Source organism: Aphis gossypii, chromosome 1 (assembly GCF_020184175.1).
Source record: "Aphis gossypii isolate Hap1 chromosome 1, ASM2018417v2, whole genome shotgun sequence".
Classification (NCBI taxonomy): domain Eukaryota; kingdom Metazoa; phylum Arthropoda; class Insecta; order Hemiptera; family Aphididae; genus Aphis; species Aphis gossypii.
This window is the reverse complement of record NC_065530.1, coordinates 5,646,291-5,672,143: the sequence shown is the minus strand read 5'-3', so window position 1 is coordinate 5,672,143 and position 25,853 is coordinate 5,646,291. Positions and strand designations below refer to the sequence as shown.

General features: G+C 28.4%; 2 protein-coding genes across 5 annotated transcripts in view; both read left to right on the top strand.

The window, feature by feature from the left end:
- Positions 1 to 25,853, top strand: part of LOC126549035 (uncharacterized) — a 166,593-nt gene that overhangs the window by 99,441 nt on the left and 41,299 nt on the right. Inside the window, exon 1 of one of the 2 annotated variants that reach the window (XM_050197374.1) lies at positions 25,072 to 25,083. The exons of the other annotated variant lie outside the window; for it this stretch is intronic. The gene's annotated coding sequence lies outside the window, so the exon portion shown is untranslated. Of the gene's footprint in view, positions 1 to 25,071; positions 25,084 to 25,853 lie in introns of those variants that run through there. 2 annotated transcript variants of the gene reach the window in all.
- Positions 1 to 25,853, top strand: part of LOC114120261 (uncharacterized) — a 55,119-nt gene that overhangs the window by 2,037 nt on the left and 27,229 nt on the right. The window contains exons 1-2 of one of the 3 annotated variants that reach the window (XM_050197382.1): positions 17,399 to 17,942; positions 22,766 to 23,149. In XM_050197382.1, the coding sequence (XP_050053339.1) occupies positions 22,907 to 23,149 (243 nt within the window). In that variant the 5' untranslated portion in view covers positions 17,399 to 17,942; positions 22,766 to 22,906. Of the gene's footprint in view, positions 1 to 16,539; positions 17,038 to 17,398; positions 17,943 to 22,765; positions 23,150 to 25,853 lie in introns of those variants that run through there. The other 2 variants (XM_027982116.2, XM_050197383.1) reach the window with 2 other exon arrangements.

Here is a 25,853-nt window from a genome sequence, read left to right as displayed (position 1 = left end):
TCATGCACATTGCATAGGTTGTAGCATTAAAATAGTGGTTAACAATTTAGAAATTAGTGCATAATAATGGAGAGTTTTAAAGTTGATTAATATAATAAAGCACTTTTTAAATAATAATAAAATAATATATATAGTATAGGTACCTACAGAGACATACACAGACTTCTATTATATTTCAATAAAATTGTGATTTTTAGAACAATATGATATACCACCGTTTATTTTTACTTGTTAATAGCAGGACATTTCTTTGATAAAAATGAAAAATAAAATTGATTGAATTTTTAAATGACATAATATGATGTGATCAAGTTTAAATTTAATTGGAGAAGTGACATCTTTATTATAAATCATGTACTTAATAAAGTTTTTTTTTTTACATGAAAATTTAATAAGACTAAAAATGAATGAAGAAAGTTGAATCATTTCACCTAATTAGATCGAGTTTATTAAATTAATGTGTAATTAAAAAATTTGATTTATTTTAAGCATCTTATTTCTTCATTTAAATTTTAGTTCGAAGTAATTACCAATGGGAAAACATTTTTATGCATCTGACTAAACTTATAAAACTAATTTTATAAAATCTTAGTCATTCATATTGAATTTATTTCTATATAAGACCATATTACTTATAATATAAGTTATTATAATTGAAACTCGGAACAATAAAAATACCTGTGTATCATGTTTGGATTATGATGTAGTATAATTTTTTTTTACAATATACCAATGCCCAATATCGTTAAAATAATAACAATCATATAATTATTATTTCTTATACAATGAATTATGTTTTGAAAAAAATAAGATAAAATACCATATAAAGATTTTATTACACATAGATAAAAGTAAATAATATAATTCTACGGCATTTTAATTATAATAGGTTTATTTTTATTATGTTATAAACATATTTATCTACAAGGTCTTCCAAATTGTGACTATGTAACATTTTTTAGCATTATAATATTCTGGTTATTATTTATATCTATAGAAATGTGTAATTAAAAATAAAAAATGCTTTTCCATAGGGTCAGAGTGCTCAGAAATGTCCACGTTAAATTGTTATAACATTTCATTGAATATTGTTAGTATTATTCATCGTATTAATAAATGTTTTATTATTTTTTTTTTTATTAAATAATGTCAAGTATACCTACAATTTTTTGACTATAAGTTTTATTTCGTAGTAATAAAGTTATGACTGTGGAAGTTTCAAATCTAATTGGAATTTTTCATTTAATTTAATTATTATTATAGTTTATTATTTTATTAAAAATAGTATAAATTTTATTCTGTAAAATAAAAAAATATTGCTCAAGCAACTTTGGTATTTCCATAGCTAATTGTTTTTAGAATTAAATAGTTATCATTTTAGTTAATAACCTTAACTCAAATGTTTGGCTATTAAGTAACATACTTTATTGACTACCATAATAATAGCTGCAGTTTTCCAACAAGCGCAGAAGTTTAGATTTTTATTCAATTTGTTATGAATATAATAAAAGTATTTTTTAAATGTACATTGTACATCCATGGCGTCATTCAATAAAACTACGTGTTATTACTTAAATATAAGTATAAATATTAAACTTGTATAGTTATTATCATTTTAAATTGGTGATATGTCTTCTGCATAAGTACATATAATACTAAAATAAAATTTATGTGATGATAAAATGCATTTAAAAGCATTTACTTAATTCTTGTCTAAAATAAACAGGTAAAATCAATAATCTTTAGAAGAAATTCGAGTAAAATATTTCAAAATAAATGTTTTGTGTAACTAACGTTAATTGATGTCTAATCCCAAGACTTAAGGAAAACAACATCACTTTAACAGTGCTATGAAATAAAATATCTTTTATTCGGAAACTACCTACATTTATAAAACATGTATGAAGTAATATTTTACAAAAAATATTTTATTTTTAAATGATTGAGAATGAAATATGTTATGTAAATTTACTAAAAATAAATAAATATTTAAACGTTATTTACAAAGTATAATATTAAATAACAATACCTTTGGGTGGTTTATGTCCTTTGGGTAGAGACAATTTTATTGATAAAATGAATAAGTTATGAATAGTTTTATATCAAATGAGATAGATTTTAATTAATGGCGAAAAAAAAATGAGAAAATGTCCTGAAAAAAATTATGTGTTTTAGTTAATCATAATATAAATATGTAACTCAATTCTAAATTCGAACCGATATAATCTATTTTTTTTTTATCGTTATAGGAATTATATAATGTATAATATATGTGCATATATTTATATATATTATGTGTGTACTGAGTGTATACCATTATACGCATCATATATTGTACCTCAACTAACTAAAAATTGGGTTTTACCAAGGAAAAAAAAAATAAAACATTTTTATGTTATTTATAAAAACCCCATAAATCGAAGAAATATTAACCTGATTGTTTGCAATTCAAATGTAATTTACTTAATAGATTTGACGCGGTTCATTAATCTTTTTTCTCAGACTCTTGAACAATATTAATTATATTTATTATATATAATGGTATATTAATTCTTTAATATATTTTTAAATTTTATTGACTAAGCTATTTAATTGATTAATTTTTACGCAACTAAAGGAATTTTTAATTACAGACCCGGATTCCATGACGAATTCTTTCCTGTCTAAATTTGTTTTTATTTTGCCAAGGCACGTAGTTTATTTCTTATAAAAAATACTAAGTCTAATCGTATAATTGATTCATTGAACGTTATTTTCGAATTATTATTGAAGACCTTTTTAAAGTTATATTTTTATTCAGTTGTTTTTGTATTTTATTTAGATAACACCATAAAAAAAGAAGTTCTGTTATGTGATTAGTGGATTTCTTTAAATTTATGAACATTGTAATAAATGCAGAAAAAATGAAGACCAGAGCTCGACTTAATCATACCTTAATAATTAGATAAAAATTTTTTTAAATATTTCAAGTGCTTATTAAAAAGATTCTAAAAACGAGTCAATTATTTTTTTATACAAATTACTTTAGTTATCAATATGGAATTATATTGGTGTTATATATTTAAGTAATTCATATTAAAATGCTTAATTGCATGGAGTAAATATATTTGAAATTACAACATATATTATCAGAATTACATTTGTAATCCTATAAATCTGTTAAAAATTTAACATACCTAATTTAGTTCAAAAAGATTTACTACCATCTGTTTCTATATATTTTTTTAATTACAATTAGTTGTAATCAAAATTGATTTTGTTCTTAAAAGTGAAATAATGTTATCGTAAATTTTAATTTGTTTGAGATGTTTCAGACAATTATAAAATTAAAATAATTTTATCATTACTTCAAAGTACCATTTATTTTGTGTTAAATTTTGAATTTTTCAATACTAAATAGATTGTAACCCAGTCGGTAAAAACTTCATCTAGATAATTATCCGAATAAAAATGTATGCAAATAACAAATCATCAAAATAAAACTGCATTACAATTATTTGAATATTTTTTATTTTTTGATTCCAACCATTTATTTTTTTATGGTCTATAAATAGTTTATTGTATACTATATAAGTAATACTGTATTTTTGTATTTTAATTTTACATACTTGTCGAGCTGTTTAATAGTTATTTAAAAGAATTTACCGAAGCTTATTTAAAAAACAATATCTTAATTTCGATTGTACAACCAATATAATCTAAATCTAGTTCAGAATCTAAAATTTAATTAGAAATTGTATATTACAGTAAATTATCTACAAATAATAATTAAAAATTAAAAAAATAAACATATATTTACTGATTTAAATGTCTTTTCGTATATTTTAAATGTATGAGGTGTAGGGGGGAGTTAGTAGTGAAATCAAAAATTTTTATTCTTTCAGAAAAAAACTATATTTTTATTTTTAAATCGTCATTACACAGTACAACCTAGGGTATATTATTTTAACAGATGACCTTAATAAACCGTTAGAGAAAAAAAAACGAAAAACCACTAATACTTGGCAATATTCGTTTCACACGTACCGGTACTTATAAAGACCATCATCGTTGTCCCAGTTTACTTATATAAAAGCAACGAGTTTATGATATTATTTCTTATCGTTTCTTTCTCTACAGCACCCTATCTGTAAAAATATCCAACATTTTTACCATTTTTTGTTTTGTTTTCGAAAACGTGTTGACTTCATACAGTACTAAAACGAACTAAAGAATATCCATATGCTTTCGTGTTCACATGTAGTGGTCAATGTGTGTACGTGTAAAATTTGACCTATATATAAATGAAAACAGTTTTTAGCGTTCCCAAGGGATCTACGCGATATTTCTCGGGAACCCTCTCCCGCTCGTTCATAAACTTATCCTCATCATCTTATCAAAATCGCTATTTTCAAATCAAGTGATTTGCTGACTCATGGGATATATACAGAATGCTTCATAAAGCATATTCACTCCATAATACGAATATTATGTAAAATATTACAGTTAAAAAACGATAATTACTATCATCAAAATTAAAATTTTATGAAAAACCAACTTAGAACATGGATAATGTGTTTAACTTAAGTTTGATAATAGGTTATTTCATTCTAATACTTAAAAAATTATTAGTATGTTATTTATATTTATAAACTAAGGATTATAGTCCATGGTAATAGATTTAAATGATATGGAGGTTATAAATCATAATATAATATAATGATTAGATAATTGTATTAATTAATTTATAAGTTTAAATTAAATTTTATAATTAATAAAGATTTTTCAAGAATAATAAGTACTTGATTACATTTTTATCACATATATTTTATAATTGATGTAAAATCATTAATAATGAATTTTATCTTTAGTCGGTAAATAAAAACTTGGGTAAATCAATTAAAAAAAATGTATTATGGGTGGATGATGAGCGCGCTCGGTGAATCACTCTGTATGCAGTAGGTATTGCTGTATATACAAAAATAAATTATAAAAACCTAAGTCAACGAATATCGTGTAACACGCGAATTCAGAACACTGTTGTCCACCGACATAGTAATAGTAATAATAATGATGATAATAATAAAAAGTATCCCTCGGGGATAGTCGTCGCCAGTGGTCGAAGTTGATTGCCCGATCTGATCCGTTCGATTGCAAGACATATTAATTATTTCCAATCGCTGGTTATCTCAATTGCAGACGAATGTTGTTTGCAAAAAGTCTATTAATTCTGTCCCAGTCTTTTACGAATAAGAAAAATAGATATTGTGAGAGTAAAGTACAATGAAAGATTGAAATAGTCTTTCTGGCTGACGTAGACTGACAAAACTTTTTTACGTTCTTCGGCGTCACTTTAAATCTTTCAATCATTTTTACGACAATTTCCTATGTAAGTTATTCCGGCTATTAATATTTTCGGTTATTTCCTAACCAATTTTATATTTTATTTTACGTTTACGTTCACCAAATAAAACTAGGAGGATAGCGAATAGAAAAAAAGAATATTAAATTATCGTTTATAATTTTATTCCTAGACATTTTTTTTTATATTCGACACACTTAATGAATTAAAATATTTGACAATAATAATAATAATATTGTTTAATAATTTATTTTTATTGTTTTTAATGTGTGTTTTATAAAGTGCGCAAACAATAAATATTTATTTGAAATTTAAGACACGAGTGTTGTATATGCTTACATTATAGGTGTGGATATTATTATAAACGTTCACTTCAAGGTTTTTCCTTTAATTTAATGTGTAGTGTGTAGTGTGTACAGTACATTGTATACATATCGTCCACTCATTGTATTAGAAAACACTATTTTTCTGTAGGTACAAAATTGTTAAGTCCGTAAAAGCATATAGTGCGACATATAAAGTTGAAAATGGGTTTTAGATTTTTTTTTTAGGGGATTCCAAACAATGATTTTTATTTTTGTCTAACATGCGTGTTATACAAGATTTTATTTGTGTTATAATTTTATTGATTTAGTGAAACGATAAGAATTTTAAAACCAGATTCGACTTTATTGTCATGTATTTATATATACTCGAAATAGACTTTTTCTATTATTTCATCTCCTTTAAATTTCAAAAATTAAAAAATTAAAAAAATTATTGTATTAAAATGTTTACAGAAATAAATCAAAAATGTTGGAAAGTTGATTTCATGTACATTACAACAAATTTAAATCATGTTTTCGAAATTCTTTTCCCTTTATTATTTTAGAACTAAAATTAACGTAAACACAACAACCGTTTATTTGTAGTATATGTATTAGTATAAATATCCTTAAACAAAGATATTAAACTTTTTTTTTTTATTATTGATACAATACTCCAATATATTATAAATCACAGTAATTTTCTAACTAATGTTTCTTTAATGAAGGGTTTATATACAAATAATATAAGTACTTACACAACGTGTATACATGATATAATAATTATTATTAACTAGCCCCTTGATGATAATATTGCCTATTACTATAATCCGTATTTGAATTTAATTATTATCATAATAAACAATATGGATTGTACGATTATAGTGTAATTAATAGAATTATTTAGTTAAATTCAAAATATATTTGAGCATTAAATATTAAAAAAATAAAATAAATAAATAAGCAACAGTTTAGAATTGCATGTAAGGATGATTACACTTAAAGAAGTATTTAAACACAAATTGTTTTTAAAAAAATGTATACACATGATTTCCTAAAATATTTTAAATGTTGAATCATGCATTTCTATTCATTATTTAAATAATTATATGCAAGTTGTAAGCTTTCTAGGCCGGCGATTAGCGCGTTTCTCTAATTGCGTCCTCTATACGGCAACAAAATGAAACACTTGTAATCTATGTACATATTTGAAGTTCTGTCTAAATTTTATTAAACATACTATTTAAATATTTATTTTATTTCGGACTAAACACTATTTTAACAGACTTTAGAAAAATGCTAAATTATTTATTAATAAATAATAATAGTAATAATAAATAAAATAAAAAGTATTACAATAGATGTGAATTGTTTGATATTTAAAACAGTGTAGAGATTTTATTTTCAAACTTTACAATGATCAATTATTAACTTTCATAATTTACTAATATCAAAATATATGTACAAATTATACTCGAAATTTGATGATATAATCGTATTTATCCGAGAATATTTGTATGCAAGTATTTTTGAAGTACACGTATAAAAATATTTTATAATATATATTTTATTGATTTGTAATGCTTGTTTTTTAATGGTTTTGTCATTCAGTATCTCTCAATGAAACCTAATTATTTAAGTATTTATTTTGAAGCAAACATAATTTGTAGGTACCGTAGAATTAATGTATCTCAATGTTTATTGTTTATAGTTTCTACATCCTTCCAATATGTGCATTGAATATCATCATAAACACATCAACTGTGGACTTAATTTTATTTGAAATAATTTAGTTAATATTCTATAAAAATAAAAACAAAAATACACAAATAGATGAACATAAAATAAAATACTTCAATCATATTCAATATTCATAATAAAATATAAAACAAATAGGTACCATAACAATAATTATAATGCCTATAAAGTTGTAAAAATACAAATGGCAATGGAAAAAATAATAAATAATAAATCATTATTTTAAAAGAACGAATAAAAGAAAAATCAAAAACTATGTTATATACACAAGAATTAAGTGAAATTGGTAGTAGCCATTTACAATGCTATTTATGATAATGTTTAGGAAAAAATGTAAAATAAATTGTTTCCTAAATCATTTTTTATTTATAAATAATTATAATTTAAATTACACTTTTTCTATTAAAAATAAATAAAACTGTTATAATTGTATTTAATTCTCGAGAACTTAAAATTAGATTATATATTTATGATGTAAACTAATTTTACCTCACGTATATTTACTTATTTACATCATAATTTGATGAAATTTTACAAACACATTACTAACACCGGGAAAACGTAATGGCAGGAGACAGCGATGTACATAAAAAGCCTATCCATAACGCCGTATAACCGTTATTTTACTGAAATACATTTATTTTACCTTCATTATTTTAAAAATATATCGTTAAACTTGTATATTATAATAAAATAATATGAGTGTTGTACCTATATTACCTATAATTGCTACATTTTATTATATTTGTATTATTGGAATGTTATATCAACTTAATAATTGTATGAATTATAATATAAATAGCTGCATTATATTAATTTTATTATTTTACGTTTTATGCACCAAAACAGTAAATCCAATTTTTGTTGATATTTCAATATGGAAAATGATAAAACAAAATATGATACGACATTACTAAACATCGATAGTTTGGTACTTGGTTCCTATAACCCGTTTAGTCATATTAGTAAATATAAATAAAAATCTGTTGTGATGACCGTTTTGCTTGACTCTTCGCTTACGCCTTGTTCACAACAAATTCTGTGCATATAATCTTTCATCTGAGATCGTAAATAAGCTTTATAAAGTCACTGTTATGGTTTATCATTTTTATTAAAGTCGATACGAGAAGAAAATAATTTAATGTAATATAATATAAAGTTAAAATAATATTAAACACTAAACATTCTGAATATTATGTTTTCATAGCACACAGTACATAAAAAATATATTTTTCCCTAACGAGGATATAACACGGTTGTCACTTTTCTATCATATTTCATCATCAAGGAGTTTTACGAGGAGGTCATTTAAAATAAGAATTTGCGGTCAATAAACATAAAACTATAAAGGAATCAAGTTAAAAAAAAAAATAAATTATTATTATTTCCGTTCGTTGAGCTCGAATGAGTTGTTCAAATGCTATCAAAATGATCGACGACTCTCATCTTTGCACTGTAACCAAAAGATACAAGGTATTTAACGATTGAACAGTATTATTGATTTTTAGAAATATATATAAATATATATTATGTACATTGTGCATAGAAATATTTAAATATTTAAATAATCTTCATAATTTATTCTCGAATATTCAATGTTTTTAATTGGAGACTATTTCTTTATCTCTCTCTCTTTCTCTCACTCTATTTTTTTTTTTTTTATATCAAAACTGACAAAACTTTATGTTCGACATGAATTATTGTTTTAGTTTTAAAATGTCTTATCTGTGTGCGAGCGGGACAAGAATTGTGTGAAATGAACACCTGTTCACGAAACCCCGAATCGTATTTTTCGAACACGCCTAAATAAAAGTATACCGTTATTAAATATTATACTGAATAAAAATATAAATAAAGTGTAGTATGTAGCTGTTATGTAGTCAGTAGGTTATATTTATTATTTATTATTAATTCACAATAACCGGTGCTTAACCATAGAAATTGTATTCATCAAAGGAATAACTATTACGGGCACGTCAACGATAATTCAATGGTCGCAAGCTGTATAGGCGGAATTAATACGTCCAAATAAAAATAAATAAATCGAAAAGAGTGTAATAGAATTTTTCTGAGTAAATCACAATTACGCATGTCTTAGTTAATAGTCTGCATGTATCCTTAACCATTCCAATTAAAATATAACACAAATTTATAGAACGCGAGTTGACCTATATAATATTTAATACCGTAATTATTTTTAATCAAGAGAAAAAAAAACGCTTATTAATCCGATAGTTGATTGGGATTTGCAGTGAATAATATTTTTTATTTTTACCATATTATTTTATTAAAATAGACCCTTATACCTAGTTGATAGAATCGACAACGAATAACAACTGGGATTGCAACATTTTCTTTTCCCGATTGTAAACTGCAATAAGCACCAGCAGCCGGGCAAATATCGTTTATCCTTATTTATCGCCGTGTCCAATTAAATTAAATTGTATGTTCTACTTTTATTATATTTTACACATGTATTTTATACTTTTTTTAACTTATTAATTTGTTTACAAGACTATACGCATATCGTAATATAGTTTGAAACAATATTACACTGAAATGCATGGTAGAAACAAGTCAAATTATTAGTCGTATATTATTCGTACGTTATTGGGGTAAAAGGAGGATCAAAAACTTAAAATACCTAAGTATACGAAAAAAAATTACAGTTATTGATTTTTTTGAACAAATATAAATACAATTCCATGACAGATATAATATTACAAATTCTTTATTATTTTGTTCGATGAATAGATATTTAAAATTTGGAAATTATTTTGTGCTTAAAAGTTTGAAAAATATTTAAAGTTTACACTTAAAATATTATGTTTTGGTCTAATTAATTTTTACATTGAACAACTAAAAAGTTCAAAGATTTCGATAAGTAGCCTGGTCGTAACTACTATGACCTATGGTGGTTGAAGTTCAGATTTCTTACGTTTTTAAATTTATTTTTAGATTATGTTATAGTTGGTGTATTGAGTCAATGTTCACATAATATCCACACAAACTGTTCATTGAAATTAATTTTTTTTTCAATCAAAGTACTTACATAAAAATTTAAATATTCAATAATAATATTTTTGTCATAAATCTAACTATCACATTTTTTATGGATAAAATTCGTTAATAAAATTTAAATTATTTAAATTTGTTTTTAAAATAGATAGAACGACTTTTTTTTGAGAGAGGGGGTCTAAACCTTTCTCCCATTTCCTTCCAATGTGTTCTATACCTCTGTAAGCCGTAGTAATTTATTAAAATGTAGTTTTATGTATATTATTTTTAAACTACACTTCTATATTTAGGAGTGATGGACTGGTATATTCAGTAATTAGTCTTTAAAGTCAAAAAAAAAAAACTAAAATAAAATCCCCAATTTTATACACACGCATATGCAGGGCAATGGGATATAAAAGGTTGTACATTATAGTATTTTACGTGCGCCTATCTACATAAATATCCATTCATATAGATAATTGTGGATTATAAATATACGCGGGCGTAACACAGAAATAAATACCACCTAGGGTGGTAAAACAGGAATATAATAACACTGATGAATGCGACAGAAAATTAATTCAGAAAATGTTTTTGGGTCAGAAACAACCAGTGAATCGAAATAGACGGATCTAGTAAAGTTAATGAAACTTGCAATGGTTAAACGAAAATAATATTTAAATGTTTAGTTGTCAAAATTCTATTTTTATTTCATAGGTAGTTCTATGTCAAATATGTTATTATCTCAGGCAGTTGTTAACAGTAACATAAGGTTTCTTCAAAATCTTATTGTCGGTTATGCGATGCCCCATCATTCTTTTCCCTTACAAACTTTCGTGTCTCTTACTCGACTCGCACTTTTGCTCCATTTTCTATTCTTAAACGCTCAACTAATTAAAGTCAGTACAATCCAATTAACCGATTAATGCATCTAGCAAAAACCCACCTTTCATTTATATTGTAATCTGGTTATCTAATTCCTTATCGTTTCTACTGTAAAATTCATACTACTATTGTAAATACCTACCGATAATACTGTACTTTTACCCAAGCTAATTTTTAAAATAAAATAAAATAAAAATTGTGGTTTAAAAAAATAAAAATATGGATTACTTGAAAATAAAAAAATGTCTCATTATACATCATGCAAATGCGATTTAGACAAATTATCTAATAGGTAAATAAACGAATGTTTATGATGAACATCACTATTCTATTACTGATGTACAGTGTTTATATACGAATCACGTATGTCTATAGAATTTCTACACACGCGTATGGCGTATAATATACACGCGGTGTTACTTTAAAAAATACGAACTCTCGTGACGGGTATTTATTATAGTATAATAAAATATATTTATATTATACGATACTACTAGATAAGGTACTCTAAATAAAACAAATATAAAATAATTGAAGATCGTTCACCATCACGTCTTGTGTTGGAAAAAAAATGTCCGTAGATTTAAAAACTGTAAACTATATTCAGGTAAAATATCAAAATATCAAAGATATACACAATTATTATTATAATAATAATTATAATGTCCGTTTAAATGGCGATAAAAAATATCTGTTTGACGATACGAGTACTTTATCTAGTGTGATATATAGAAAAAGTATGCAAATATATTATTATGTATAGTTATCAACATGCTCGCAATGGCACGTCGTGATGTCAGACCTATAATAATATACGTTTCTCGGTTCGCCTAAGAATCTAGATAAAACCTCGTGAGAAAGACGTCGGCGGGGTTTTGAGTATTCCGTATAATTTATAAGTATGTATTATACACACGCGGAGGCGACGAAATCCGTCGGCACTCGTACGGACTACCGTGACACAAGAAAAACCTATACGACACACAGCTATCCCGGCAGCAGGATCGTTCACCCCCATAATTTATGGAATCACTTAATCCGCGACGTTAATGGACTGGCGCGACGCGCGTTCGATACAGCGTCCATTAATTCGATTAGAACGCGTCGTCGTCGTATTAGCAATACACACACCCACTGCACATATTATATACATTATATACACTGAAGAGCTCGCCAAATAGTCGAATTCGACGTGTCCTTTTAAAACGTTTTCGTTTTCACGACAAGCTTAGCAACGCGCGTATATATATATTATATTATAATTTATATATTATAGTTTGTAGCGCTATATATGTGATCAGATATTAGTGGTAGTGGGATATATAACGTATGTCGATATATAATCGTCGAGAAAGAACGATGATGGTTTTTGTAATTTATATACATTACATACGTGTGTGTGTGCGTAAATAGGCTTTTCTCGTCGCCGTACGTGGGATTAAACGAAAACGAGTTTTCCATCGCGAAAAATACAATCGATTCGTTAACTGCTGTAGCTTTCCTTAGAATTATATATATATACAAAATAAAGCAATCCAATATCGTTAATTTGTTCTCCGAGTACAAGTCAGTATCGCCCCGTTTATACGCTACACTAATATACATTATGTATTATTCACGCGATTGCCCGCGATGTGTATGGACCATTGGTTTTATAATATATTATAAAATCAGTTGGTGTAGACGGACAAATGAGGACTGCGGTTCATCAATTTCCTCTTGAGCTTCGAGTTAAAAAAAAAAAAAAAAAAAATGAATTGAACACGGTATTAGTATAAACGATGAGCGTGCGTACAGAGTTACGTGACGACGACGACGACGACGACGGGTGGCATTTCCCAAAAGTAAAAAAAACGAAAAAAATAAAATGGAACGACCACTGTGGACTACGCCCCGATACCACACTCGTATAATAATAATATCCGTTGCTCGTGTTCGTAAATAAGTTAGGTAGGTACCTGTGGTAAATGCATGTGCGGTGGGTGTCCGAAATCGCCGTTTGGACTTTCGCACACGTGCGTGTGAATTTTCCCCCGGGTTTTGACGGCGCCGGTACTACACAGCCGTTCACATTGTTGTACGCCGGTTATGATATATTATTATTATATTTTTTTATTATTCCACATTAATCTCTTGAAGGTATCCTATTGAGTATCGATCGATTTCCCGTCACGACGTGCGAATGCCGACGATTCCCGTACGGAGTCCTATTAATATTACATGCGTGTACATCGCAAACGGCCTACACTGATATATTTTATTATAATACATATGATAATATATAAACGTAAGCTTAAAAATAAATTCGTTGACCCGAGGCCAATTTAATAATCGGTAGAATGAACTGCGTACGATTTGCGTACGGTGTCTAACGACGCTATACCGTTTTCATAAAACCATTCGCTATTGTTATTTTCGTGCAACGTTGACACGCCGGAAAATCACGAATGAATAAACTACCGCTTATTTGGCGTATAGACCAAAATGGAAACGTTAAAAAATTATTATTGTGTAATAAAAGGCCTCACTACTTGTCACTGATATAGATTTTATTAGTTGACCGTGTGGTTACGTGTGGCCAATATTATTTTTTCGGGCAGTGGAAAATATGTAAAGTATAAAAAATTCAGTCAAAATAATCTAAACGGCAGAAGAGAGTAATGACTTGGAATTAGTTAAGTAAATATCGGTTTATAATCCAGCGAAAAACGGAAAAGATAAATAGATGTTCACGAATAAATCTTGTTATGCCATTATGCTGGCTAACAGTGATCGTTTAAAATAAATTAAATTTTAGGTGTGCATAATCAATTCATATATTAAATACTTTAAAATTATAAATGTAAAGCAAATGTTTTAACTTTAATAAAACGTCATAAAAAAAAATTAAAACCGAGCACAATCAGTCATGGTGATGGCAATAACTGCGACATTCGGATATCAAATCAATACGAAAATCCGTACCCTAAAAACAAAAAATATTTATATTTTTACTATTATAATCTTTTCATCCAAAATTTATCTTTTTTTTGCCGAATTATGGTAGGCTATTTTTCTTTTTTTAATCAATAAGATTAGCATTACTTTCATCCACAGTTTTATGTTCAAAGTTTTGAGGATAAAACAAAATAATTAATGGTTGATATTTTTCATGTTATTTATTATTACTTAAGTATTTTTTTCTATATTTATGTAAACTATTTTAAGAACTCCATAGAATAATTATTTTAGGTTTATTAAACAAAAACGGTCAAATACTAAATAAATAACTTTATTATCGATATGATGAACAGTGTTTTTAAACATTGATAATATTATTTGTAAATAAAACAATAACAACTTAATAAACTTACTTAGTTTATTATTTATTTATTTCACACTTTTTTTTATTTAAAGTTTTTATTATTGTAATTTTCCACTTATATACGTATAATGTATATATATATATATAGGCATTTTGCTGTAATTTTAGATGTCCAAAGTGATGTTTAAATTAAATTAAATGAAATTCATTTACATAACTTGCCTCAAGATAATAAAAAAGATAAGAATATAGAAGAACGTTAATTAAAAACCGATAGTAAAATCAAATAATATACGAGTAATAAAGGAGAGTTAACTCAATATGAGCTTATTAAATATATGAAATTTAACTACACAAGTACCTATAATTAAATTTTTTAACGACCTTATAACAAATGGAAAAATACCTATCTAGTATTATAATAGCTATTTTAATGAACACAAACATCATAACTTTTTGGAGAGTAGTTGAAGCCGCTTCCTCGTGATACTCGCAGTTATCTGAGTAATTAAATAAATGGTTTTATTCAACTCATTTGCTGGAAAGTAAAAAAAAATACTAAATTAGTATAATAACGAATAAGAAAATTCTAAAAAAATAATCATATTGATGTATGCTTCCCAAAATGTTGAACGTAAAACTGTAGACAAGAAGAATGTAATTATTATTATTGAAAAAAAAAAGAAAAATGTTTTATCGTACTTGAGCAAAAAGAAGAAGGTTATATTTAGACAATAGAAATTACGACTACCATACCTAATCGTGTTCCCAAAAACATAAATCGTAACTGATCACAAGTTTTAACTAATACAGTATAGCATAGTATGATTTTAGTAATATCTACGTATATTGTTTCAACCTATAGTATGGTTTATCTATACATAATATAAATTATAATATGCCTACCTATTTATTATACGTACCGTCTATGCCGTAAATTTTATACAATTATTTCTATCGACAACGTACATTACACAAGTACGAGTTGCACACACTGCACTGCTGCTGCGGCATTTATACAATACATATATGTCAACTAATAATGTACTATATTCATATATTTCAATTACCATTTATAATTTTCATACGCACGTGTACTGGTAATAATACTATTACTGAGCATTGTTTGCACGGTGTCTGTATGTCGTATGATGAAATCAACCGAATGCGTACGGCGGAAACGTATACCGGAAGAGGAGAAGGAGTAGGGGAACGAACAAATTACACGTGCTCTATACAAAAGCTGCTGTCACCTGCATTTTGCGACGATTCACGTATATATGTATAGTATGCATATAACAAATGCACGCACGACCACGCGAGCACACAAAACCTTAAGTCTCGACGAAGAACTGTTGATCAGTCGTCCTCGAATGGACCGATAGGCGATTGGACGACGGGAAGATGTTCATTACACAGATGAAAAACACGGGTGCTTGACGATTCACAAGAAAAACGCGTCGTTTTCATATCGAGTTTGGTGTGCAGGGCGTTGTCGTTCGATTATATGACTACACAGTGTTTGGCACGGTGCGCTTTGTACAAAAATCTTAGTCTTCCGGTCGGTTTCTGTAGTATATATATTCACTACGATGTTTTCAATCTCGTCTCAAAACGTCGAGACCAATCGCCAAAGCCTCCTCCTCCACGCGCCACATTACGACGAAGTGTAGTAGTCGGGCGGAAGTAGGTGGTCGGGTGCGACCATTTCTCAAAAATTCTAGTCGGTACATACGGCGAACAAGACTTCTATAGCAATACATGAATCGTCGGTCGAAAAAAAGAAAACTGAAAACTCGTCGTCGAATCGGGGCAGGGCACCACCGAACACGCATAGGTACCTCGTGCATACGACCAAAGTGCCGATCGTAAGGCGCGTGCTCGGGGATCACCACACCTCGGCGGCGGCGGCGGCGGCGACGGCGACAGCGATACGCCGACGTATCCGCCACACGCGCAGTCGGTGGTGCTCATCGCCAGCGGTAGAAACCCTCGGGCCGCACTCGTCTTCGAGTACCGCCGTGTGCGACACGCGTTCAGGTGTATCCTCCCTCTCCGTTCGACCGCTAAAACCGCCGGCACGTCCGCTCGCGAAGTATAAGACAATAATCATATACAGGTGATCGCGGGTTAGGCAGTATCGCGTAATAGGTACTCGTCGATCGGATATTAATTTTTTCGTAAACGCGCGAAAAATATTATCGAGTTTAAATGTCCGTCGGGCGATGCGCGTAAATCGTTTTCGTTAACTGTTGCTCGGCGCTCAAAACTACCTGTTGGATGTACGCCGCCGACTCCGACGCCGCCGTCGCCGTTTTCCACCGGTTTTCAGCGCGATTCGTATAATTTTCGTGTTAAATCATTATAATGAATCATATTATGTAAATCGGCGATCCCGCGATGACGCGCGCTCCGATTTCCGGTCGTTCACGTTGCCGCCGGCCGTACGTATGAAATACCGTACAGTATAATAATAATAATAATAATAATAATATTATTGTTATTACTGTACTGTATATATTATGATGTTTGATTCTCAAGCCGTCGTTACACACGCTGCAGCTTTGCGTAACGTTATAATCGCAGACGTAATGATGTTATATTATATAAATATGTCGTACGTCGCGCCGTTTGTCGTGACGACGACGACGAGTCATGACAGTGTAGAGTTGCAACGCCGTTTTTTCGTTTTTCAACCCCCCCAGAGAAATCGTAGGGTTTTTGGTGTTTTTTGTTTTTGGTCCGACCAAAAGCTTTGCAGTCTGACGTTTTGCCAGCCCGCAAGCGCGCGCACTCGTACTTCAGGTTATATATATATTATATTATATACTATATATTACGTTATGTGTACGTACGTGTTCTGTGTAAATATATTATATATGTGACGGCGGGGATCGGGCGAAAACACACAAAACGTCTGTAGTGCGAACCCCGCCGAACGAAATTCAAAAAAAATAAAAATAAATAAAAAAAAAACACGCAACGTTATTATATTATCCTACGATCGTCTTGCTCTCTGCCGCCGGAAGCGTTTCTCGTACCGACACTTATATACCTATGTATACAATACATATACGTATGGTTTATCTGCGCCTGACACGCCGTGTGTACAGAGGTATATGTGTACAAACATATTATACTTAGTCGTTATGTCCGGTCTCGTGTTTTTGACGGAAAAACGTTTAGACCGTATACAGTCAATGCTTGTGTCCGTGACAATATATACGTATTTAATGTATTGTATTGCCGACGTGCATTGTTGTCGCGCGTCCGAAGAAGGGTATGCGAACGACGTCTGCCGCCGATATATATTTGACCGACCGGCTCTGCGATATACGTCGCAAACCAAGTGAGTAATATTCTATATACGTACTTATTATGGAAAATAAATATTGAAAGAACACTCTACGGGACAATAATCTCGAATATTCTCGATAGGTCGTCTACATATATATATACTCGTATATTTTGTGCGTCGTTATTTAGTCTTTCGATCGTATCGTATACAGTATTTCGGTATGTTTGAGTATTTGCGAATACTTTTCGAGATTCTCAAGTCGTAAAGTTTTTTGAGTCCATCAAAATTTAATTTAAACGTTTGTCCAGGGAAAGCGATGTAAAAATAATAAATATATTTCATGTTTGTGAGTCAGACGCTAGTTCGTCCGCTGCCCACCGTTTGGTGACCCTGACATGGGGTTCTGAGCATATAAAAAATTGAGCCGTACACCACACTATTCTCACGCATCCGAAACTTACCTATATAATATACACACCAGCCCGGTGTAATATTATTGTTTCAACGCTGCACCGTTACCACAAGTATATACAATAATATTATGCGCATCTATTATACTTACATAAATTTCTATTTTTTATTCGTGACAATTTTACGCTGTTGAATTAAATATGGAATTTTTAGTGCGAAACGCACCGAAACATAATATACCGAAGGCGCCGACGATTTTATTACTGCGTATATACGCGGCGCCGGTAATATAGCCGTGTATGTATATGCTAGGATATAAAACATACACTGAAGATAATCAATGTATGCAAATTATCATTGTGAATCGAAATGATATTTTTGAACATATACTCGACAATCGAAATTGATTACTTAATATATACCTATATCGCGACATTTGTAAATATAAGTAACGAGCTATAGATAATCAGTTTTGATGAGTGATAACAAACTAGGAATGTGGATCATTAGTTTATGTGAAAAATTAAAATCAACTTTGTATGTATATAACAGAGATGTTTTTTTAAAAAAATATAATTTTATATACCTATTGCTTAAGGTAAAAATATTATAGATTTATTAATTTCTTCTGTGAGAAAAATTATTTTGATAATACCTATTTATGTGAGAACAATATATTTAGTAAAGACGTTCAAATGTATTTGAGTATTTCTAATAATACCTAATCTAAACATTTAGCCACAAATAAAGTTTCACATTACTGTTAAATATAATGGATTACTGATTTGATGTTTATTGAATTTATTATGTATTATAATATTCAACTATAATTTGATTTTATTATATATTTTAAGTACGTCGATTTAAAATTCTTCAGTATGCAAAAGTTTATTTGTTGAATGTGACAATCAATTTTCATTTTTACTGATTGATAGTGTAGATGTATTTTTTTTTTTTATTTGCGCAAAATACATAGGTAGTACAAATACTTGTATGGCTCAATGGCCATAAAGTTTGTATACTTTGTAGAAAATGGATTCAAAATAATGAATTTACTAATCGATAATATGATGCACTTAAAAATGCTATTATTATTGTTATGAAACGCACATATTTCATTTTATTTACTGTATAAACCAATTAAATATTTAAAATTATGTTAATTTTTTTAGAAACATTATTTCAAATAACAAAAAAAAAAACCAATTATTGTAAGTCTGATTGATTATTTAGAATGTTTTTACACAGATAATAGCATGTTTTATTCATAACAAAACCAAATTAATTATATATTTTGTACAAAAATTATTATTATTATCATAGAGTACTTTTCCAAACTTTGAGCAATTAAAAAGGTGACAGGTAAAAAATAGTATGTCGATTTTTAATGAACATCGTTTATGTGAAATAACTGAATAAAGTGAGTTTGTTGTTGTTAATCGGTCGGAAAAATTGAAATAATTTTTGGTTGTAAACTCACCAGTAAAATTGTTAAAAAAATCAAATTTTTGAACAGTATGTTAGAGAATCAACGAACTACGACAAGTGTTTGAATATTTCTTAAACACTATCTGAAGTACAATAAAATAAAATTATTACCAAGACGTATTATAGATTGTTTGTTCGATAAATGAAACAAAATATAATTAAACTATGACGTAATACAATTTTGTGATATTGTTTTATTCGTTTAAAATACCTACGAAGACTTATCGGGGACACATAATAGGGCCATTCAATGCACAATAAAATACGTAAAATTAATAATTATTATTGCAACTGTATATATTATGTATTATAATTTATAATTCATGTTATTACCAATACATTGTGTTTACACGTTTTTTGACGTACTATACGTATTCACTACGTATATTACAAACAATTGAACAATTTTTATCGATAGGTTTTTTTTAGCAAATTTGATTATTACCAATGGAACTTTTAATTTCCAAATTTAATGCTAAAATTAATTACACGATGCGTTCAATATCATAAGCTATTATTTGTATTGGTTAGATATAGGTATGGTTTTTTTATTTTATTATTATCGTGTAAATTATACATTTATAAAGTTGATGTTGTGTTCTGATAAAGAGTAATACAATATTTTCCCAACTATACGAATCATAGTTGGAAACTTTAGTTTATACGCGTACGTATTGAATTAAATTTTGTGTATATTATATTTATATGTATGATTATGTATACAAATTTGGATTTGATTTTTGTTTTTTGTAATATCGGTGAAATTTATCTTAATTTGATATCGGTAGAATTTACATGCTATAAATTTAACCAGAATTTTTATTCTATTACCATAACCTAGTACACTTAGCCAATAATATCATTAATAGAGGTGAATTTTTTCTATACCTACATAAAATTCGTTCATTAATTCTGATAGATTGTATTGATTTTATTATGATGTGTTTTATTTTTTGTGTATAAGTACACAATGAGTTATTGATAAAATGCTTCAACTTTTAAAAATGATAGTGGATTTGAATACCAAATTGGATCTAGTTTATACTTTATAAAAGTCAAACTTAAAAATTCTTAGTACTTATTTTTATAATGAGGAAAAAGAAACAAAAAATTAAGAAAAAACAAGAATTTTTCTTTTGATGTAACTCGAAAACTAATATCCATAAAATATGCTATAAAATACTTTAAATTTCCATCATAAGTTTTTAAATTAGTGTTTTCTATACACATAAAAATTTTAAAAATATTTCTTCTGTTTATGAGTTATTTATAAGCATAAGAAATTTTTAATAATTTTTTTAGGTTTTTTTTTTATAAATTTTAAAAATTATTATTTGTGCATAGATATGATTAAAAATTAAATCCAGAGCTCCTTTATTTTTCAATTAAAAATACTCATAAATCTATAGGCACAATATTTTTATGAGTGTTTAAATTTAGAATTTTGACAAAATTTATAAATATCGCCAACATTAGCAAATTTCTTTTAGTTAGAAGTATTCATAAAAATTGTTATTTTTATACCTAAGATATAATATTAGATTCTTTATATGTAGTTCATATTAAAACTGTAAAATCTAAATTATATATAGACAATTATTGTTTTTATGGACATTTAAGTTCCAATTTGGAAGAAATTAATTATTTATACAGTAAATAAATATAGGCCAATTATTTTGTTATAATTAAAAACATTAATTGTGGGGGACACATCAATTGATGTATTGTATTTTATACATATTGTCATGAATTTTACTATAGGTGAAAATATTTTTGATTTATTTTATGGTATTATCTTAATTTAATACCGATGGAATTTACATGCTTTAAATTTAACCAGAATTTTTATTCTATTAATAATACCTAATACACTTAGCCAATAATATCATTAGTAGAGGTACCAGGAATCCATTTTTACTATTTTACGGTCTTCATATAACAATATTATAAAATTTTCAGTAGTAAAAGTTAATATGATGTAGTATAAATATATATTATTATAATAGTTAAATACTAATAATTTAACAAATGTAATGCAATATTTTTGGAAAAAAATTTATCAACCTACTATTATACTAAAAGTTAAATAAATTATTTTAATAGCTAGGTATATCAAAAAAACTATCAGTTGATAGACCGTTTCTGTCCAGAATCATTTTACGTATACACTAATATACAACTGATTTCAAATTTAACACACCTATTATAGGTGACCCAGCAACACCCAATAGTTAATACACTAACCTATCTTTTTTAATTATCTATATATTTTTCCATGCGAGCATGTATTATGGTACAATTATTTTATTAATAACGTGAATTGGTTATGGTCATGTTTTTGCTAAATTTTTGAGAAATTCAAACTTTAAAAGTAAATTATTTGGTCAACAACAGCTTATATCGGTTTTTATTTAATGGAAATTTTATTATTTACTTTTCCAAAGCTACATTGGCTAGGTTTAACGTTCGATTATGCTGCGACCCACGCAAAACGTTGATATTCAACAAGCTTCCTACCACCATCTCTTACATTTTCTGCATATACAAGTGAAAATATAACCCTTAACGCGAGTGCACAATATAGCGTCTTCGAGAGTTTCGTTTATTTAAAATGATTGTACATTTAAAAAAACATTGTATAAAAACTGTATTATATTGAAAAAATTATCATAATCCCACTCTCTATCTCAATCCTTGGGATTATAATTATTTTTCCAATATACGAAAGTTTTTGGATCACTATTTAAAAAAAAAAAATATTAATTGTTGTCGAGCTCAGAGACGAACTGGAAGGTTTGTAATATTAATGATCGGAAAGCGTGTGTTTGCCATCCGCCGTTCGAGATCACTGTTATTTGAAAAACAACAGAGTAAATTATAGATTATAGTTAGTTAGCTATTATATCTAAACCCGAAAATATTGCAGTTCTCTAATGCGTTTCGCTAAATCGTATTTTAAATTTTTTGTTTCACAGGAGTAGTGTGACGGAAAACGGAAGCAGAGGTGGTGGCGGTGGCGACGGCGGCGACGGCGACGACGGCGTCGTTCACGCAGCGGATCTCGCACCCGGACATAGTCGTGCCCGCCGGAAGCGTACGCCGCCGACGACACCAGCATGTACGCGGCGGCCGGTGGCGCGTCGCTGGCCAGCAGGCGGCACAAGCCCAAACACCGGAACACGGCGGACGCGGACGCGCTGATCCACCAACAGTTCCAGCGCAGATTCCAGCAGCATCAGCAACAGTATGCGCCCGCGTCCGTGGAACACCAGCTGCGCGCCTCGTCGTCGCTCACGCCTTCCACGCCGATGTCGCCGTTCGGTCAAGTCCGTTTGCCGGGCCCGTTCGATCCGTCAGAGGTACACGAAGAGAGAGGAGAGAGCGATTGCTCCACTCACGGCCCGACCCGACCTTCTTCCCTTAAGCTATAAACGCGACTCAGAGTCGTGTCTAGTTGTCGTCGAGCTCACGAAATTCAAAAATCGGTTTAAAATTTAAATTTACTTTGGTCGTGTGTCGCCCGAAAAGAAATAACGGAGAAATTTCTCTGCAGTTGTAATCAGTATAGTCATATGCTTTGTGTGCGCAATGACTATAACTTAAAAGGCATAGTATTATCGTAGTATATTTTGATAACGAGGCGTATATACCGGTACGTAACCTAAGTGCAGCAGGTTATATAGCCTTGATGTCTTGCTTCTAGAGCACATCTACTAAGATATCAGTTATTATAGTACATCATCCAACTCTATAGTTGGCTATAAAATTTTTGGTATAATTCAACACTAAAGATTTACCATTATTCCGAAATCCGTATTTTCGAATAAATTACTACGAATAGTAAAAAAGTACTAAGGTATTTTAAAAATATTTGTATGAATATAATTAATTTGTGTTACGTTTCGCAATTATTTTCGCACCGACCTTTGCGATTATTTTTGCTCAGTTTCTAACACGTATAAATAATAATATCATAATTAACAATAGTAGTAATTAAGTGTATGTTATATACACAATATATAGAACGGTGGAAATATGGAATAAACATAAAATAGAACATTCAACGAATTTTTAAATTATTTCCAATCATCGAGTGAAAATGAAGGTTCCTAAAAATTTTAAACTGAATCGAATAAAGTTTCTATTTATAATATTTAATTATTTTTGTTGGTCTTACTTTTGAATAAATTCATAGAATTTTCAATACGTTTTTATGTTTTTAGATTTAATGAAATTTAATTTGGTAGCGTAATATACTATATGACATCTATATTTTCACATTTCTTTCTTTTAATTATACCGTAAAACGTGCATTTTTTGTATTTGCAAAACTATACAAAATTAAAAAATATATCATTATTATCGATGTTAGGTAATTTGTGGACATCACTAACTAATTTTTAATGTTAATTGGAAACAAAAACATATAACACGTTTAAAGCTTAACATACTGTGCATTTCTTCTTTATGAATGAGGAATGCATAAAATACATTCCTAATATCCTTGTTTATTAAATCCTATAAATTCTATACCAGAGACCATGCGTTTGAAATAGCGATCAGTTTAGGTGAATTATTAGTTTAAATACATGCAATGAAATTATCAGACTGAATTAGTAACTTTTATTCTCTACCCATTACGGATATTTTGACCTAAAAAGAAGTGCATCGAGATTAATAATTATGAGAAAACACGGATGATTATGCATCAGTGTTAGATACATGGCACGCCGAGTCATGGGTTATCATATTCCATTTCGTTTATTAATTTTTAACCATATTCTGAAAACTCAAAAAAATTCAATTTTCATTAGCCAGGCAGCTGATCGCTGTATTACCATGCTATTGGTATAAAATATATCGCAGTCAGTCCCACAGTTAAATCTCTTCTTCCCAAAAATAACAAAAAAAAAAAAAACTCGAAGTTTATATCCTGCGAATTAAAACGGTGGGGAATTAGGAGGTATTGTTTTAGAATGTTTCACATTTGCCAAGTAATAATAATTTATAATAATATTATTGTTTTTTCTCGTTTAGACACTTGGACACACACGTTCAAACGCTATCATTATTATAATATGAAATACAATTTGTACAACTAAATATTTATTTTAACCTTTTATTTCGTCAAATAATAATAAATTATAAAACGTATTTTTTTTAGACGGCGCATCGTACAGGCAATATAAGTACATAACTGTGTAGGAGAACATTTATTTAAAAAAAAACCGTTTGATATTGATCATAACATAATATAGCACGTGATGACTTCAAAGTCTTGTATTATAATGCTTATTTACAAAAATACATAAAAATAATAGTATTCGTCAATCATTTCACTATTAATGTTATATATTATGTTTAAAACGAGGAAAACGATTACACGCTTTATTTGCTAGGCCCTCTTTTCATGAAACGTTATTTACATTATAATAATTTAAAGTATTTTCTTCCGGTAATTACGCGATGTGCAAAAAATACTTTTTCGCTTTATCCGGTGGCTAAAACATCTATCCGTTTCATGTGATTGAGCAAGCTTAACACGATATTATCAAAGTTCGTGAAGTGGAAGTTTCTTTCGGGAATAGAACGATTTTGTAAAATGAAAGCAACATGATATTATATTATAATACATATAATATAGACGATATATTTTAATATTATGTACGGCCACATATTATGACTGCGAGTCGATTTTTTTTGCATTAATCCATACGTCAGCTTTATATGAAAGGATACCTATGTATATTTTACTCAACTGTCATATTTTATATATTTCTATAAAAACTTATAATTATTATAATTAGTGGTAAAAAGGCAAGTATAAATCCAATGCGAGTACAGGACAGTACACACCTACACTGTGATTTTTTTTATTTGTCAGACTATAATATTTTTAATCAAAATTTGTGTTTTTTATTTTACATTTTTTTACACGAATAATTATTAACAATGAATGTAAATTTACGAATGATGAATTAAATTCCTTAGTACACAACGATTAATTAGGTACTCAACAATTTTGGTTGATCGAGTTTTTAGATACATCGAAATTTTCAAATA